The sequence below is a fragment of the Aotus nancymaae genome, unplaced genomic scaffold (genome assembly GCF_030222135.1).
Source record: "Aotus nancymaae isolate 86718 unplaced genomic scaffold, 86718_ANA_hifiasm-v0.15.2.pri h1tg000011l, whole genome shotgun sequence".
Lineage (NCBI taxonomy): Eukaryota > Metazoa > Chordata > Mammalia > Primates > Aotidae > Aotus > Aotus nancymaae.
Window position 1 is genome coordinate 85,200,079 of NW_026988422.1, and position 14,654 is coordinate 85,214,732.

General features: G+C 42.4%; 1 protein-coding gene across 7 annotated transcripts in view; it reads left to right on the forward strand.

The window, feature by feature from the left end:
* The window catches only part of PPP2R5C (protein phosphatase 2 regulatory subunit B'gamma), a 167,090-nt gene that overhangs the window by 84,404 nt on the left and 68,032 nt on the right, over window positions 1-14,654 (forward strand). For all 7 annotated transcript variants that reach the window (XM_064375220.1, XM_021675224.2, XM_021675223.2 and 4 more), the window contains one exon: window positions 11,047-11,246. In XM_064375220.1, the coding sequence (XP_064231290.1) occupies window positions 11,047-11,246 (200 nt within the window). The remainder of the gene's footprint in view (window positions 1-11,046; window positions 11,247-14,654) is intronic.

Below are 14,654 nucleotides of genomic sequence, written 5' to 3' on the forward strand. Positions count from 1 at the left end.
AAAAACCCCAAGGGTTTAAGGTAGGAACAGCTCAGGTTTGTGAGGGAACCCCAGCTTGCTCCTGGGGTTAGCAGATCTTCCTCTACAGGAAAGAAAAAGTGACCTTGGTAAATGCGTACAAGAAAGCTGAATAAACCACAGCATTGGAACATTCATGGTGGATTGTGAGCCACGGGTTGTATCTCTCCAAACATATAAACAGGAGTGTCAGTATAGAAACTGCAGGCCGGCCCCACGTTACCAAATTTATACCCAAGTGAAGTGTACCGAGAGGTGCTGTTCATTTTGCCCAAAATCCACCCACACAGAGTGGAAGGATGGCTTCAGCACCCCCGGTGGCAGGAAGGGCTGTGCGCTGCCTCTCCCAGTTTCTCATGGAGCCTTGCCAAACAGACTTAGCTGCAGGCAGCCACATGCTGGAACAGGGGAGCACTTAGGGTGGGCATGGCCTCTTCCAAAATCCTGTCTGCTTCCTGCAACCACCTTCCTCAGTTCCTTTACATTGGTGGTACAGACAGACCTGGAGTGAGGCAGGGACGCTGGCTACATTTGAATGAAATAATATCCATTTAGAAACCTGAGCAGAGGCACATAGGTGTATGGAAGCTAAGATACCATATCTCATCACATCTAAGGCACAGTTAATTGTAGTCCAAACCATTTTTGAAGAATTACCAAAAAGGAAAAAGTGAAAGATGCAACTTGATTTTAGAGATTAATATGGAAAATGTATGTATAAGAATGGATAAAATAAGATACTTGCACTTTGAAATTAAGGAAGATTTATTGTAAATTTCAGAAGTCATCAAACAAGTTACAAACAGTGTGAGAAGACTGACCCAGTTTTGAAGTTAGGTAGGTGCTAAGGGTCAGGGTAGAAGTTAGTCTTGACGTTTTGTAGATATATAGAAGGGAGTATTTCATTATTACGTTTATTTATTGTGCTTTCAAGTTGTAGAAGTTTGGATTTATAGCATAAGAGATCCTTGTTACCAAAAATGTGGGCTAGCGGGCCTGCACCCGGGAAGGCAGAGCTTGCATGTGGGGATCGCCTGGGAGAGAGCTGAGGGCCAGGCTCCCGGGCTGTAGCTCGGCCCTTCTCTTCTGAAGGAGAGCGTCCGCCTCTGGCTTCTTGGTTTCAGTTCACCTGTGTCTCTCCTGAACAGAGGTCAAGTTGGATCACTCATGTGCTTAAAAATCCTCTGATTCAAATCTCTCTTCCCACAGTACCTTTTACATTTTTCTATCAAAGTGCCTCTGACTGCAGAGATTCCACAAAGGAGCAATGCCTGCTAAGAGCAGTTTCTCTGAAGACCTGAGTTGTATCTTAAAAGTTTATGTAGATGTTGCATTCTACCCTGATACAGGTGGTGTTATTTTGATATAAATATATTTCAAATTACGGTGCCTCTCAGTTAAATTACCTGAATTTGTTTTCCCCAGATTGATCTCTTCATTCAGCAAACACCTGTGGCCCTACTAGGTGCTTGCTAGTTTTAGATGCTAAGGATAAAAATGGTGGACAAAACAAAGTTCCTCCTCTGGGAAAATTTGTAATTAAGCATCCAGTATGATTAATGTAGGTTATGTAAGATAGAATCATTTGTCCTCATTTTTAAGGTACTATCTTTTGAGGAAAATTGATTTTCCAGGAGAATGCAGCCTGATTCATCTGTCCTGTCCCTTTCAGGCCCCTGTGATAGACAAGTGAGTGCCTCTAGACAGTCTCCCTATTTAGTGCAGCCTTGAGTGCCTTCCCAGCAACTGCAGCCTCTCCGCAGATGTGGTTCCTGTTCTCCCTGAGCCTCATGCCCTTGTCTCCCAGCAGATTCATCACCCCCCATGTTTTAGTAGTTTTCTTTTAGGTCGGCTGTTGTGTTTTAAAGTATCTCTGTATCATCAATGCCTCGCACAGTGCCTGGCATGTTATGTACGGGATGCGTTTGTGAAAGACTTCCCGGGGATGCAGGCTGGTCCTTGAGGTTGGGGCTGCCCTGAGACTTAGTTCTTACATCCCAGTTGCTCCCCACAGACGCTTTAGATCTGATAAGCACATCATACCACAGTCTTGATTTTATCCATTTGCAAGCATAATTACTGATCTTTTAAGAGAGAATGAGAGAATCTTTATATATATAGAAAAAAATTAGAGATCACCTAGATCTCTGTCTTAACTGGAAAAGTTTTTCAATTAAAAAATTCAAAGCTTAAATTCTTCAACATGAGACACTGTGTAGAGGAACGTTAGAAACATTGTTGGGGGGCTGGGCACGGTGGCTCACACCTGTAATTTCAGCATTTTGGGAGGCTGAGGCGGGCAGATCACAAGGTCAGGATTTCGAGTCCACCCTGGCCAACATGGTGAAAACCCCACCTCTACTAAAAATACAAAAATTAGCTGGGCATGGTGGTGCACCTGTAGTCCCAGCTAGTCAGGAGGCTGAGGCAGGAGAATCGCCTGAACCCGGGAGGCGGAGGTTGCAGTGAGCCAAGATCGCGCCACTGCACTTCAGCCTGGGCAACAGAGTAAGAATTCGTCTCAAAAAAAAAAAAGAAAAGAAACTGTGTTGAGATTTCATGTGTGCGAGTGTGTCTTCAGTCTTAGGTAGATCCAGGTGAGTTTAGAGGTCATCGGTGCTGACGCATCTAAAACCATACAGGAAACGGCTGACGTTCATGCACCCGAGTGCACACCTGGAGTAGCCCAGGTCACCCATTTGTAAGAGTGGGAGTTGGGAGAAGAGAGGGAGGCCAGAGGGTGGTGTGTGGAAGGAGACTCACGTCTCACTAGGTTCTTTCCATTTTCATTTTTTAGCCATATGCATGTATGCTTAGTCTTTTTTATTTGAAATATAACTCACATATAGAAGCATATGAAACAAATGTGTAGTGAATAATTATGAAGCAAATACATAACCACCATTCAGGCTGGACACCCTAAAAGCCCCCTGCAAGTCTTTTATAGTTTTAGGGATGCCTATTTCTGTACTTCCTATAAATGAAATTATACTGAATAAATCCTCCTTATTTGCCCCTTTCATGCCACAGTATTTCGTAAGCCTTATCCATATTGAGTATAGCTGTATTTCCTTCATCGCTGTGGCTTTGGAATGTTATATGGACTGCATTGTATTGACCTCATCCACCACTAATGGGCATGTGGTTTCTAGTTTGAGCTGTTAGGACGGTGTGCTGCGGACATTCCTTTACCTCTTTGTGATGCACATGTTTGTGAGTGTTCTGAGGTGGTGTGCCAGGAGTGCTGTCCAGCTGTCAGGCCCACGGGTCCTCAGCACCAGGGATAGCACACTACCCCAGCCATGGGTGGTGTTCGTGCTCCAGCCTCGAAGCGGCTCCTTGAGGCACTATTTGGTGTTGGCCGTAGTGGTTTTAATTGGCATTTCTCTGGTTATTAATGAGAGTGATGATCCTTTCATATGTGATTAGCTATTTGGATATATTTTGTGAAGAACCTGGTTAAGACTTTTGCCTATTTTTTTATTTGTGCTCTAAAGTTTTCTTACTGATTTATTGGATATGTTTATATATTCTGAATATGAGTCTGTTGGTTATATGTATTCAAATAGTTCTATTCTGTGACTTGCCTTTTCATTCTTCTGTGTGTCTCAATGAATAAAGATGTTTAAATTCAGGCCAGGTGCAGTGGTTCATGCCTGTAATCCCAGGACTTTGGGGCACTGAGGTGGGTGGATCACAAGGTCAGGAGATCAAGACCAGCCTAGCCAACATGGTGAAACCCCATCTTTACTAAAAATACAAAAATCAGCCAGACGTGGTGGCACACACCTGTAGTCCCACCTACTCAGGAGGCTGAGGCTGGAGAATCACTTGAACGCGGGAGGCGGAGGTTACCGTGAGCTAAGATCGCGCCACTGCACTCCAGCCTGAGCCACAGAGCAAGACTGTCTCAGGGAAAAGAAAAAAAAGAAAAATGTTTAATTTCAATATAGATCAACCACTCTTTTAACGATTACTGGCTTTGTGTCTAAGGAAGTCCTTCTCTACTTCTTTCCCTACCTAAGACATTCTTCTGTATTGTTTTTTAAAAGCATCAGAATTTTGCCTCTCAGATTTAAGTCTATAACCCACCAGGGGTTTGTTTTTTTTAATATATATGTATATAATTTGATCCAATTGCTTTCTTTCTTTGTTCTTTTCTTGTTTTTCTTTTTTTCTTTTTTGTCCGTGTACACCTAGTTGTCCAACACAACATGTTGAAAGGCCAACCTTTCCTCACACTTCTGCAGGCTGCTGCTGTCACAAGTCAGGTGTTGATTCATGCACAAGCCGGTGTGACAGCACAGAGCCTGGCTGTTTTCAGTAATGAAGCTTTACAGGCAATCTTGATTTCTGGAACAGCAAGTCTTCCAGCTTTGTTCTTTTCCGGGGTGTCTTGGTTAGTCTTAACCCCTTGCATTTCCACATACGTTTTAGAGTCCACGTATTCAGTTCCACAGAAGTGTGTGTTGGGATATGGATTGGGATAGCATTGAATCCATAGGTCAGTTTCTTACTCGGGTAACTGTCATCCACAGGCTGCTAGAGCAAGCATCAAATCAGTGGTTAGCTGGTAAAAGCTCCCCTCTGAGACGGGGATGGTGCAGGGGCCGTTCTCACTGCTCCTTTCAGCATTGCTCGGAGGTCCTGGTCAGCACAGTAGGTAAGAAAGAGAAGAACAGTGTGGGGACTTGCAGATGAAAGGAAAACCAGAAGGATTTACAGATATGGCATCAGGACACTTAAGAGTTGAGCAAGGTAGCTAGATATAAAAGGGATGCTCAAAAATCATTTTTTCTGTATTGCAACAGCAGTTAGAAAATTAAATATTTTTAAAGGTACCATTGACAATTACATCAAAGCATAGCAAATACCTAAGAATAAATCTAAAAATTAATGTTTAGCACATTTTTAGAAGAAAATTAGAAGACTTTATTAGGAGACATTTAAAGAAAACTTGAGTCCTTGGCGAAATAATCCATGTTCGTGGATTGGAAGATTCAGTCCTGCCAGATAGTTAAGTCCTCCCAGATCTGCATGGGAAATCTAAAGGGCCATGAGCAGTGGAAACATGAAGCAGGACCAGGCAAAGGAATCAACCAGACATTCAGTCTTCTAGGGCTCTAGAAACTCAGGCCCCAGGTGGTGCAGGATGAGGCAGTGGCCAAGAAGAGAGAGAGCCCTGCCTGCACAGACACTGCTCTAGGACAGAGGAGACACTAGACGTCATGGAGAAATGGTCATTTCCAAAAAATGGCATGTTAACATTATCTTTAAAATCAAAAGAGTACTGCAGAGCTTTTGTTTTCTTGGTGCGGGAAACTCATCATCTGCTAAGTTTTCTCATCTGGCACAGGGGAGTGGAATTTAGTACATGTTAATGACAAATTCCAGATCTGCCCCAACTTGTTCAACTTTGTTCCTACTCATTTTGTACTAAGAATAAATGTATTTGAAAGACAAGATGGCACCGTAGCTAAAGGTTGGCTCCTGCCTTTCAGAGAGCTTGAGCACTTTTGTGTTTTGTGTGAGATCTGTCTGTGGGCTCACCATTTGCCAGGACCCTGGGAGCACCGTGCATGGAAGAATGCCCATGGGGCTGGCGTGCTGGCTCATGCCTGTCATCCCAACACTTTGAGAGGCTGAGGCAGGAGGATCGCTTGAGCCCAGGAGTTCAAGATCAGCCTTGACCAATATAGTGAGATTGTGTCTGTATAAACAATTTAAAAATTAGCTGGGTTTGGTGGGGCATGCCTGTAGTCCCAATGACTCAAGGGGCTGGAGCAGGAGGATAGCTTGAGCCTGGAAGGTCGAGGTTGCAGTGAGCCAGGATTATACCACTGTACTCCAGCCTGGGCAATAAAAACGTGCATGGAAGCTGAGGGTGGTGCTTGACCTGATCACGCTGTGGTCTCTGTGTTTGAAACTTGGCTACTTCATGAATATTACATGAGTGACCAGGAAGTACTTCCCAGCCTTGCAAGCCTGCACCTTCTGGGGTATCTTTTGAGTGGTCACCGTCTAGACTGCTGGTTTTTGCCGCTGTGTCTTTTTGCTCCGTCAGGGTAACGTTTATTTGGAAGGCCCCGTCATCTACGCAGCGAAAAGTCCTGGTCCTACTGACTTTCTGCAGCTGCCATGCTGAAAGTTGGTCCTGTGTTGTGTCTTGGAGCATTTCTTTGACCACCAAGACTTGTCATCTAAATGTGGGCTTGGCTTCTTTTTTTTTTCCTATCAGTTTCCTGTCTACAAACAGTTCACATGATGCCTCTTGGTGCATAGCGACAATAGAGTAATTCAGCCTTTTCACTTCATATTCTGTGATTTGGTGGCTAAGCATGTGTGTCACAGCTCTCCCTCTATTCTGCAGGTACATGTTGCAACATCTGTGAGGTTGGCTGTGGTATCCGCCATTTAGGGCTCACTTACAAAAGCCTTCACTGCCCAGTGGTGGTCTCCAAACTCTTCTGTCCACACTTGCCTGGCAGCAAAAGCAACCTCCAGCACACACCTCCACTGCATGTGAATTTGTATGTTGAGTATTAGTATGTCATAATTTCTTGTTTTTTGTAGAAGAAGAAATTATAAATAGACACTCTGCTGTTTTCTTCCTACATCCCAATCTTGAGTAACCCCAGGCTCACCCTGCACTCTAGAGATCAGTGACTGGTGAAATGCATTCAATTCCTGTCCCTCCCTGACTGTTGGGACCAGGGGCATGCATAGAGCTAGACAGGGGTGCGCCCATCCTGCTTTAAAGGTAACCTTTGTTAAGCATCTCTGTTTAGCACTGATTAATAACAGGCTTCCCTTTAGTAAATAAGTTTTTTTAAAGAATAGCACTTTTTTTTTCTTTTCTTTTTTTTGAGATAGAGTCTCACTCTGTCACCCAGGCGGGAATGCAGTGTTGTGATCTTGGCTCACTACAACCTCTGCTTCCGATCTTGGCTCACTACAACCTCTGCTTCCTGGGTTCAAGTGATTCTCCTGCCTCAGGCTCCCAGGTAGCTGGGATTACAGGCACCCGCCACCACACCCAGCTAATTTTTTTATATTTTTAGTAGAGATGGAGTTTCACCATGTTTGCTAGGCTGATCTCAAACGCCTGACCTCAGCTGATCCGCCTGTCTCAGCCTCCCAAAGTGCTGGGATTTGTGAGCCACCGCACCAGCCACAATAGCACATTCTTATCTCCACCTTCTTCCTGTCATTTTGGATGCCCTGGGTCTTCTCCTCTCTCCCCTGCAGGTTTTTCGTGAGTATGTCCATGTATATTGCTTCTGGGTATGAGTGAGGATTTATCTTGAAATAATTGGAAATTATCTCAAATTCACAATAGCATATTAAAATAATGGGAAAGCTAAAATTATACAAATATAAGGCATTTGTAATGACACTTTACTATTAAAAATCAGAATGCATAAAGATACAAAGCATATTCTTCCACCACTTCCACCCATTTTTATTTTTCAGTGGCACAGTCCTGTTAACACCCCAGAAAATAAGATTTTTTAAATATGTTGATAAAGAAGAAGTTAAATTAACTTCCATTCAAAAAAAACTATGGAAATATTTGATAGGGCCCAAGGATGCAGTTACCCAATTAGTTGTTATAGGTTTTTTAAATAACAGTAAAATTGTAAAAAAAAGAAAGAAAAAAAAGTCAAATGAGACTTTTTTTAATGAAAAAAAAGAGCTCATGAGATTATAATCACAAACCTATCTGCCTCTAGTCTACAGACAAAAACAGTACAGAAACACCCTGTCTGGAAGCCTAGGAGAACTGAGATTCACTTGCCTTGTAGAACATTTTGGGTAGAAATTTTATGAAAAACAGTGTTACTCTGCTCTTTTAATTGTAATACATTTGCTTTTGTGTTTGGATGTTAACTTAGTCTTTATTCTGAGTATCAGTAACTGTACAGTGTTTATAAAGCCAGTGATGCTTTTAGGGCATTTTGAGGCTTTTAAGACTTATTTAACTCCACTCTGAATGATCCCAACATCCTTTTGAGTTTCAATTCCCTGAAAAGGGTACATTTGGCTCTCGTGTGTGTATCTGCCACTTCGTAGCACCTAGGACTTTGGCAAGCTATGTTAGCTCTCATGTCTCTGTCGTTGCCTCCAGGTGGGTGGAACGGCACTGGCTTGATACTGCTGTTAGGAGGAGTTGGTGAGGACATTTCTTTTAAAGGATTTAACTGACCAGTCCTTAGGAGCCAAGCTGTGCACAGGCCCTGAACATGGGATGTCCGCGTGGCTCTTGGGGAGAACGGTGGGCTCTCAGTTCTCTGTAGTGCCAAGAATGTGAGCATGCCAGACAGCTCCAAATACACAGGCTGTGACAGCACACATGAGCTCATTTAAGGTAATCCTGGCAAATCAGGGTACAAAGGCCTAGAATTGATGAGAATCAAAGGCAAGCAAAGAGATAATTCCAAAAATAAACCCTTTTTCATTGAAAAAGACTGGCTATCTTAATGTGAAGAGTCCTGAACATTGTAATGACAGTTGCTCGTTTCAAAGAGTTGCACAGCCACTGAGTTCTCAGAGTGTTTAGGAATCAAATGTTTGTTCTCATGGTGTTTCAGGTATCTTTCGGGCAGTACGTCCCCTCTCATGGACTTGTATGTTTGCTTCTTATCTCTGAATGCAGCATAGGAAACACGGAACCCATAGCTTCCTATAGAATGGGTCTGTTCGGGTAGCAGAGTCTGCGTGCCTGTTATTTGCAAGGCTCAGTGTTGGCCATTTGGCATATAGAGAACTAGAAGTCATAGTCATGGCACCTGCCCTCAGAAAGCATGTAGCTGGGGAGTAAGAGGTACTAAGCAGATAGGTAACTGTTTAAAGCACGAACAGGTGCCAAATGACTTGCTCAGAGTCACACATCTCACCTAACTAGACAGTAAGGAAAGGCCTTGTGGAAGAAACCTCAACAGGAAGTCGACGGTAGAGGCAGGGAAGGGCAAGAGGAGTTTGGAAATGCTCGGTGAGAAGCAGCACGGGAGCTGCAGGAAAGCAGGAAAGCCCCGCCGCCCCAGGACACTCCCTGCAGTGAGGCTGGTGTGGACAGTGGGTTTTGGGGCCCCAACACTCCTTGAAAACTATGCAGGACCCCAAAGAGCAGTTTACATGAATTTAGCTATCGCTATTGACGTATTTGAAATTAAACCAGAGAAATGTTTAAACATGTATATATTAATTTATTAAAATAATAATGAACCTATTACATTTTAACAGAAATGAGTTAGCCACGTTGGCCAGGCACAGTGGCTGACACCTGTAATCCCAGCACCTTGGAAGGCCGAGGCAAGTGGATCACTTGAGGCCAGGAGTTTGAGACTAGCCTGGCCAACGTAGTGAAACCCCGTCTCTACTAATATTACAGAAATTAACTGGGTGTGGTGGTGCACACCTGTAGTCCCAATTACTCAGGAGGCTGAGGCACAGGAATCATTTGTATCCAGAAGGCAGAGGTTACAGTGAACCGTGATCATGCCACTGCTTTCCAGCCTGGGCAACAGAATGAGATTCAGTCTTAAAAAGAAAGAAAGAAAAAATAGCCCTGTTGTCCAAAACAAAAACTAATTTACTGCGAAGAATGGCATTGTTTTTATTTTTGCAAATCGCTGTAATGTCTGGCTTAATAGGAGACATTAACTCAAGGGTTCTCCTGTCCGCTTCTGCATTCAGTCTGTTGCCATGTGTTGCTTTGGTTGAGGTGTGGGGAAAGCACGTTGGGAAGCGAGGAGTATTTTAGTAGCCTTTTCAGATAGTTGTGGACATTTGCTTTGATATAACACCAAAACTTAGCATGAGTAGTTTCTTAAAGGAATCTGTAATGTGGAATCTGAAACCGTATCAGTGAGAGCTGTCTGTAAATTTTATTCCATTAAATCAAATGGTACTTTGCACTTTGAATGGCTCTTCTGCCCTAGAATGGTGTTAACACTGTTTATTAATCGTTTGGAAAATGCTTGTTAATCAAGTTATGCAAATCTCCTAAAACGTTTTGCAAATCTTTGACACATATCAGTATATATATCAGTAAATCCCATTCATTAATATCACCACTGATCTCTTCAGCCCAAGGAAACTGTCAAGTTCACACTGGCAGATAGAAGTTTTCCAGACTTCCCAGAATACTGGACAGTCATTCAGAGCTTTCTTTGAATTTAGCTTCATCCGCTTGCCAACCCTGCAGTGATATTCTAAACCTCTTTCTTTATCTCTGTTGTGTTATTATAAAGATTAAATGAAAAGAAAGTGTCAATATATGTAAAGTTTTAGGGTGATATCTGGCCCAGGTAAGCACTGACTAAGTAATAGTGACCGTTATTGCTGCTTCTAAATTGCCATTGTCATTGACGTCAGTCATCACGTGTGGACCAGCATGAGGGGAATGCAGTGTGCTTGGTGCGGCTGTAAGGTGGTAACTCTTTGAATGTGTGTAAGTAACAGTCGGCTTTGACCATCTTTGTGCCGATGCCAGTCGCTCTGTTTGTCATCTAGCCAGCGTGGACAACCACCTACCCTTCCCCTGTTGTAAGTTGAGAGCCTATAGACAGACGTAAGGAGGCACACTTCCCCCTCCGGTCTTTTTTACCTTGCCTGAACCCACCTTCTGCAGATATCACGTGGTGTGAATGTGTCCATGCCCTTTGCCCAGACATGGTCCTTACTGGTTGCCTCCTGTCCCATTGCCCAACACGGGCCTGTGATGATTGCTGCTCAGGTAGTATTAGTTGAGTGAACACATGTAGATGGAATTCATTTCGAACAGTGCTCTTGACATGGTTTGAAAGAGTTAAAAAGCATGGAAATGTCAGCATATACCAAATATATAATATGACCAGTGACTAGCTGGGTTTCTTCTTTTTATTTTCTTTAAGGAATATTTAACTTTTGTTTACCCCATCCCATCTCCTTTTTTCTTGAATCTCTATTCAAAATAAAAATAGAAGCTTAAACATGTTTCACACTAAGCACTTTTGCGATCAATATACTTTGCTTTCTGCTTTTCAGATGTTCCTCCTGCTGATCAAGAGAAGCTTTTTATCCAGAAGTTACGTCAGTGTTGCGTCCTCTTTGACTTTGTTTCTGATCCACTAAGTGACCTAAAGTGGAAGGAAGTAAAACGAGCTGCTTTAAGTGAAATGGTAGAATATATCACCCATAATCGGAATGTGATCACAGAGCCTATTTACCCAGAAGTAGTCCATATGGTAAGTGATTACAGTTTAACCAGGATGTCCCAGTCCTGATTTATAAACAGGACAGGCCAAGACATCTGAGCCTAACACAGTGCTGCCCAGGAGAAGCATCCTCCTGTTCCAAAATTTGTCATTGTACTTAAAGAATGAAAATTGTCTTTGTAATGTAGCCTGGATTATAATGATAATAATAGCAAGAGAAGTCAGTTGCCTTCTAGGGATCAGTCTAAGTGCTTTGCATTTATTAACTCATTTAATCCTCACAACTACCCTATGGGGCAGAAATGTTAGAATTTGTATTTATTATTTTATCCTCTTTAAATTTGTTTTTTTTTTTAACATTAATATAGTAGTGCCCTTATATAGTTCAGAAGTAAACATTTTGTCCTGCCACGCGCAGGAAAATTCTAACCATGGGATGGAGTTGAAATATTGACAGAACCAAGCTGGTGTCGGAATAGTCCATGATAATTGGCTGAGAAGGCCTCCACCTGTCAGTGCTGTGATCAGGACAGCCCGTGCTGATTGGCTGAGAAGACATTCCTCTGTCATTTGTCTGTCAATGACGGTATGTCCTGATTGGCTGAGATAGTCTAACATCCTGTAGTTAGTTCACTGTTGGTTTTATTCAGCCCCCAAATCTCAGTCCTCTGCAGTGTCATACTTTACAGCACATTCCCAGGTCATATGCAGCTGTTCTTACTGTATGTATCCCATTGTGACTTCAGTCAGCACCACCTGGAAACACTTCATTCAATGGCATTACCAAAACTAGTACTCCCCACACACACTTATCAGGGAGCCAGTGTGGCTTAGTGTAAAATGTTAAATCCAATTTTCATTGAACTCTTTGTTAAGTTACTGATTTTTTTTTCCCCCAAAGCTATGTATTTCAGAATTGACTAGACTTCTTGACCTAAAATACTTTTATTTCCTCCTTAGCATATTTGCTTTGGAAAAACATGAAAGTAATGTTCTTTGTTGTAGTTCAGTCTACTGTGTCAGAGGTTGAGATCAACTTGTTTTTTTTTTTTAACTTACTGTTGTTAACTCTTGAAGTTCAGAATTCACCAGCCTGGCCACCGTGTAGTCGGCCGTGTGGGTTCCTGTCCCAGGCTTGTGCCTGAAGAATAGCTATAAGCATAAACTGAGCAGAGAATATATACCCTAAAACCTTACCAGTTCAGACTAATGATACTTGGGGAATATCTCTTTTTCTTTCATTAATTTCAACCCTCAATTACTTTGGAAGGCCACTCTGGCCCCAGAATCATAAAAATCTGTAATATTTTCTCCTGTTAGTTTCATAATTTTGTTTTGCACATTACATTTTATAATTCTTTTTTTGCTTTTTTTAAAAAGTAATTTTTAAGTATGGATATGTAATCGTTGTATTTATGAGGTATATGTGATATTTAGATAGAAGCATAGAATGTATAATGATCAAATCAGGGTAATTGGGGTTTTCATCACCTCAAGCATTTATAATTTCTTTGTGTTAGGAGCATTCCAGTTGTTTTTTTTTTTTTTTTGAGACGGAGTTTCGCTTGTTACCCAGGCTGGAGTGCAATGGCGCGATCTCGGCTCACCGCAACCTCCGCCTCCTGGGTTCAGGCAATTCTCCTGCCTCAGCCTCCTGAGTAGCTGGGATTACAGGCACGCGCCACCATGCCCAGCTAATTTTTTTGTATTAGTAGAGACGGGGTTTCACCATGTTGACCAGGATGGTCTCGATCTCTTGACCTTGTGATCCACCCACCTCGGCCTCCCAAAGTGCTGGGATTACAGGCTTGAGCCACCGCACCCGGCCTCCAGTTGTTTTTTTAAATGATGTGGGTTAGAGATAGAACTTATTTTTTTTTAATTTATTTTCTTCTAAAATTATTGAAAAATCATTTTTCCCTACATCATGTATTGAATATTTCATTTCCCCCTATTGCTTAATGCTTCCTTATTATGTATTCATTTTATTATATATTAGATTTATACGTATATAAATTCTATATTAAGTTTACATGTATGGAAGATTTTCCTGTGTTTAAGAAAATATCTGATTCCCACTCTTTAGCCTAAGAGGGAAGAGTCTACAAAGAATGACAAGACTCCTGTTGGCCTGGTTCAGGTCAGATGCCCAACCTTGACTCTCATTTGCATTTCACAGTAGCAATATGGGTTACTGGCACCACTTAGGTTACTGAAAAGCCCTTGAGATTGTTTTTATGGATTACGTAATCATTGCTTCTCCTCTTCCTGTGATCATTGTCTCCTAACTTGATTCTCCTCCTGCCACCTTAACTTGTTTGCCACCCAGACCTCGCACCGGGCTCCCTAAGCAGTCAGCAGACACTAATTGAGCATCCACCATGGGCCAGGCACATTTCTGGGTGAGGAAATAAAATGGTGAGCAAGATTTCTGCCCTCTTAAAGCTTTCATGTTCATATGGGAGACAACCATAAAATAAGCCAACCAGTAATATATCATTTTAGATTACGGTAATGCCATGAAAGAAAGTAATCCAGATTAAATTGATAGACTTGCAAGACTGGGAATGTGATTTCTGCCTTATGCCCATGTGGGTGGGAAGAAGGCACAGAGTGAAAACTTGGTGATGAATTAGACTGTCCCGTGAAGATAGATGCACACGAAATGCTTGTCTGGTCACCCTAAGAGCAGGGTACAGTTCATTTTCTTTCCTTTCTGCTCTGATTTAAGTTCAGAAGAGAACATAGCCTTTGTCTACCCCTTGTTCGTCTGGATCTGGCAGTAGAATAGGGGGCAGTTACAGATTGGATTTTTGGTTTTGTTGTTGTTTTGTTCTGTAGTTAGAGGGCATTGATAAAAAGTAGAGTGAAAGAAGGAAGAACACATGGCGGGGTGGTGCCTGGCCGTGCTTTGTGGCCCTCTAAAAGAAGAGGGTCAGGAATTTAAGCAGCCAGTACAAGGCCTCTGTCCCAAGCAGTGCCTGGGCCTGGGTGTGGCAGGTAGAAAAGGCCTGGGCCTCTTTGCAGTTCGCGTCTGGTGAGAAGCTGTGCAGCTTGGAGCCCCTGTGTGCTCAGCGCTTAAGCAGGCTTTAGCCATGCCTGTTCCGTTTGTTTCTTGGTGGTGGTGGGGCGTGTATATTTTGGTCACAATATTTTTGGAGACATTAATTTCCACTTTTTGTGAAGAATCCAAAGCTCTGTAGTTGTCGTACTCCTAATGCTGCTACTTTTAAGTATCCTGCTTATTAGACTGGACTACTAGATGATTGTTTTTAACAGATCTATTGAGATATTATTCATAGATCTTAGAATTCACCCATTTAAAGTATATGAGTCAGTGATTTTTAACATGAATACAGGATTGTACAACCATCATCACATCTGATTTTAGAAGTTTCATTCCCTCAAAAAGAAATCTAGTCCGTCATTGTTCCCTCC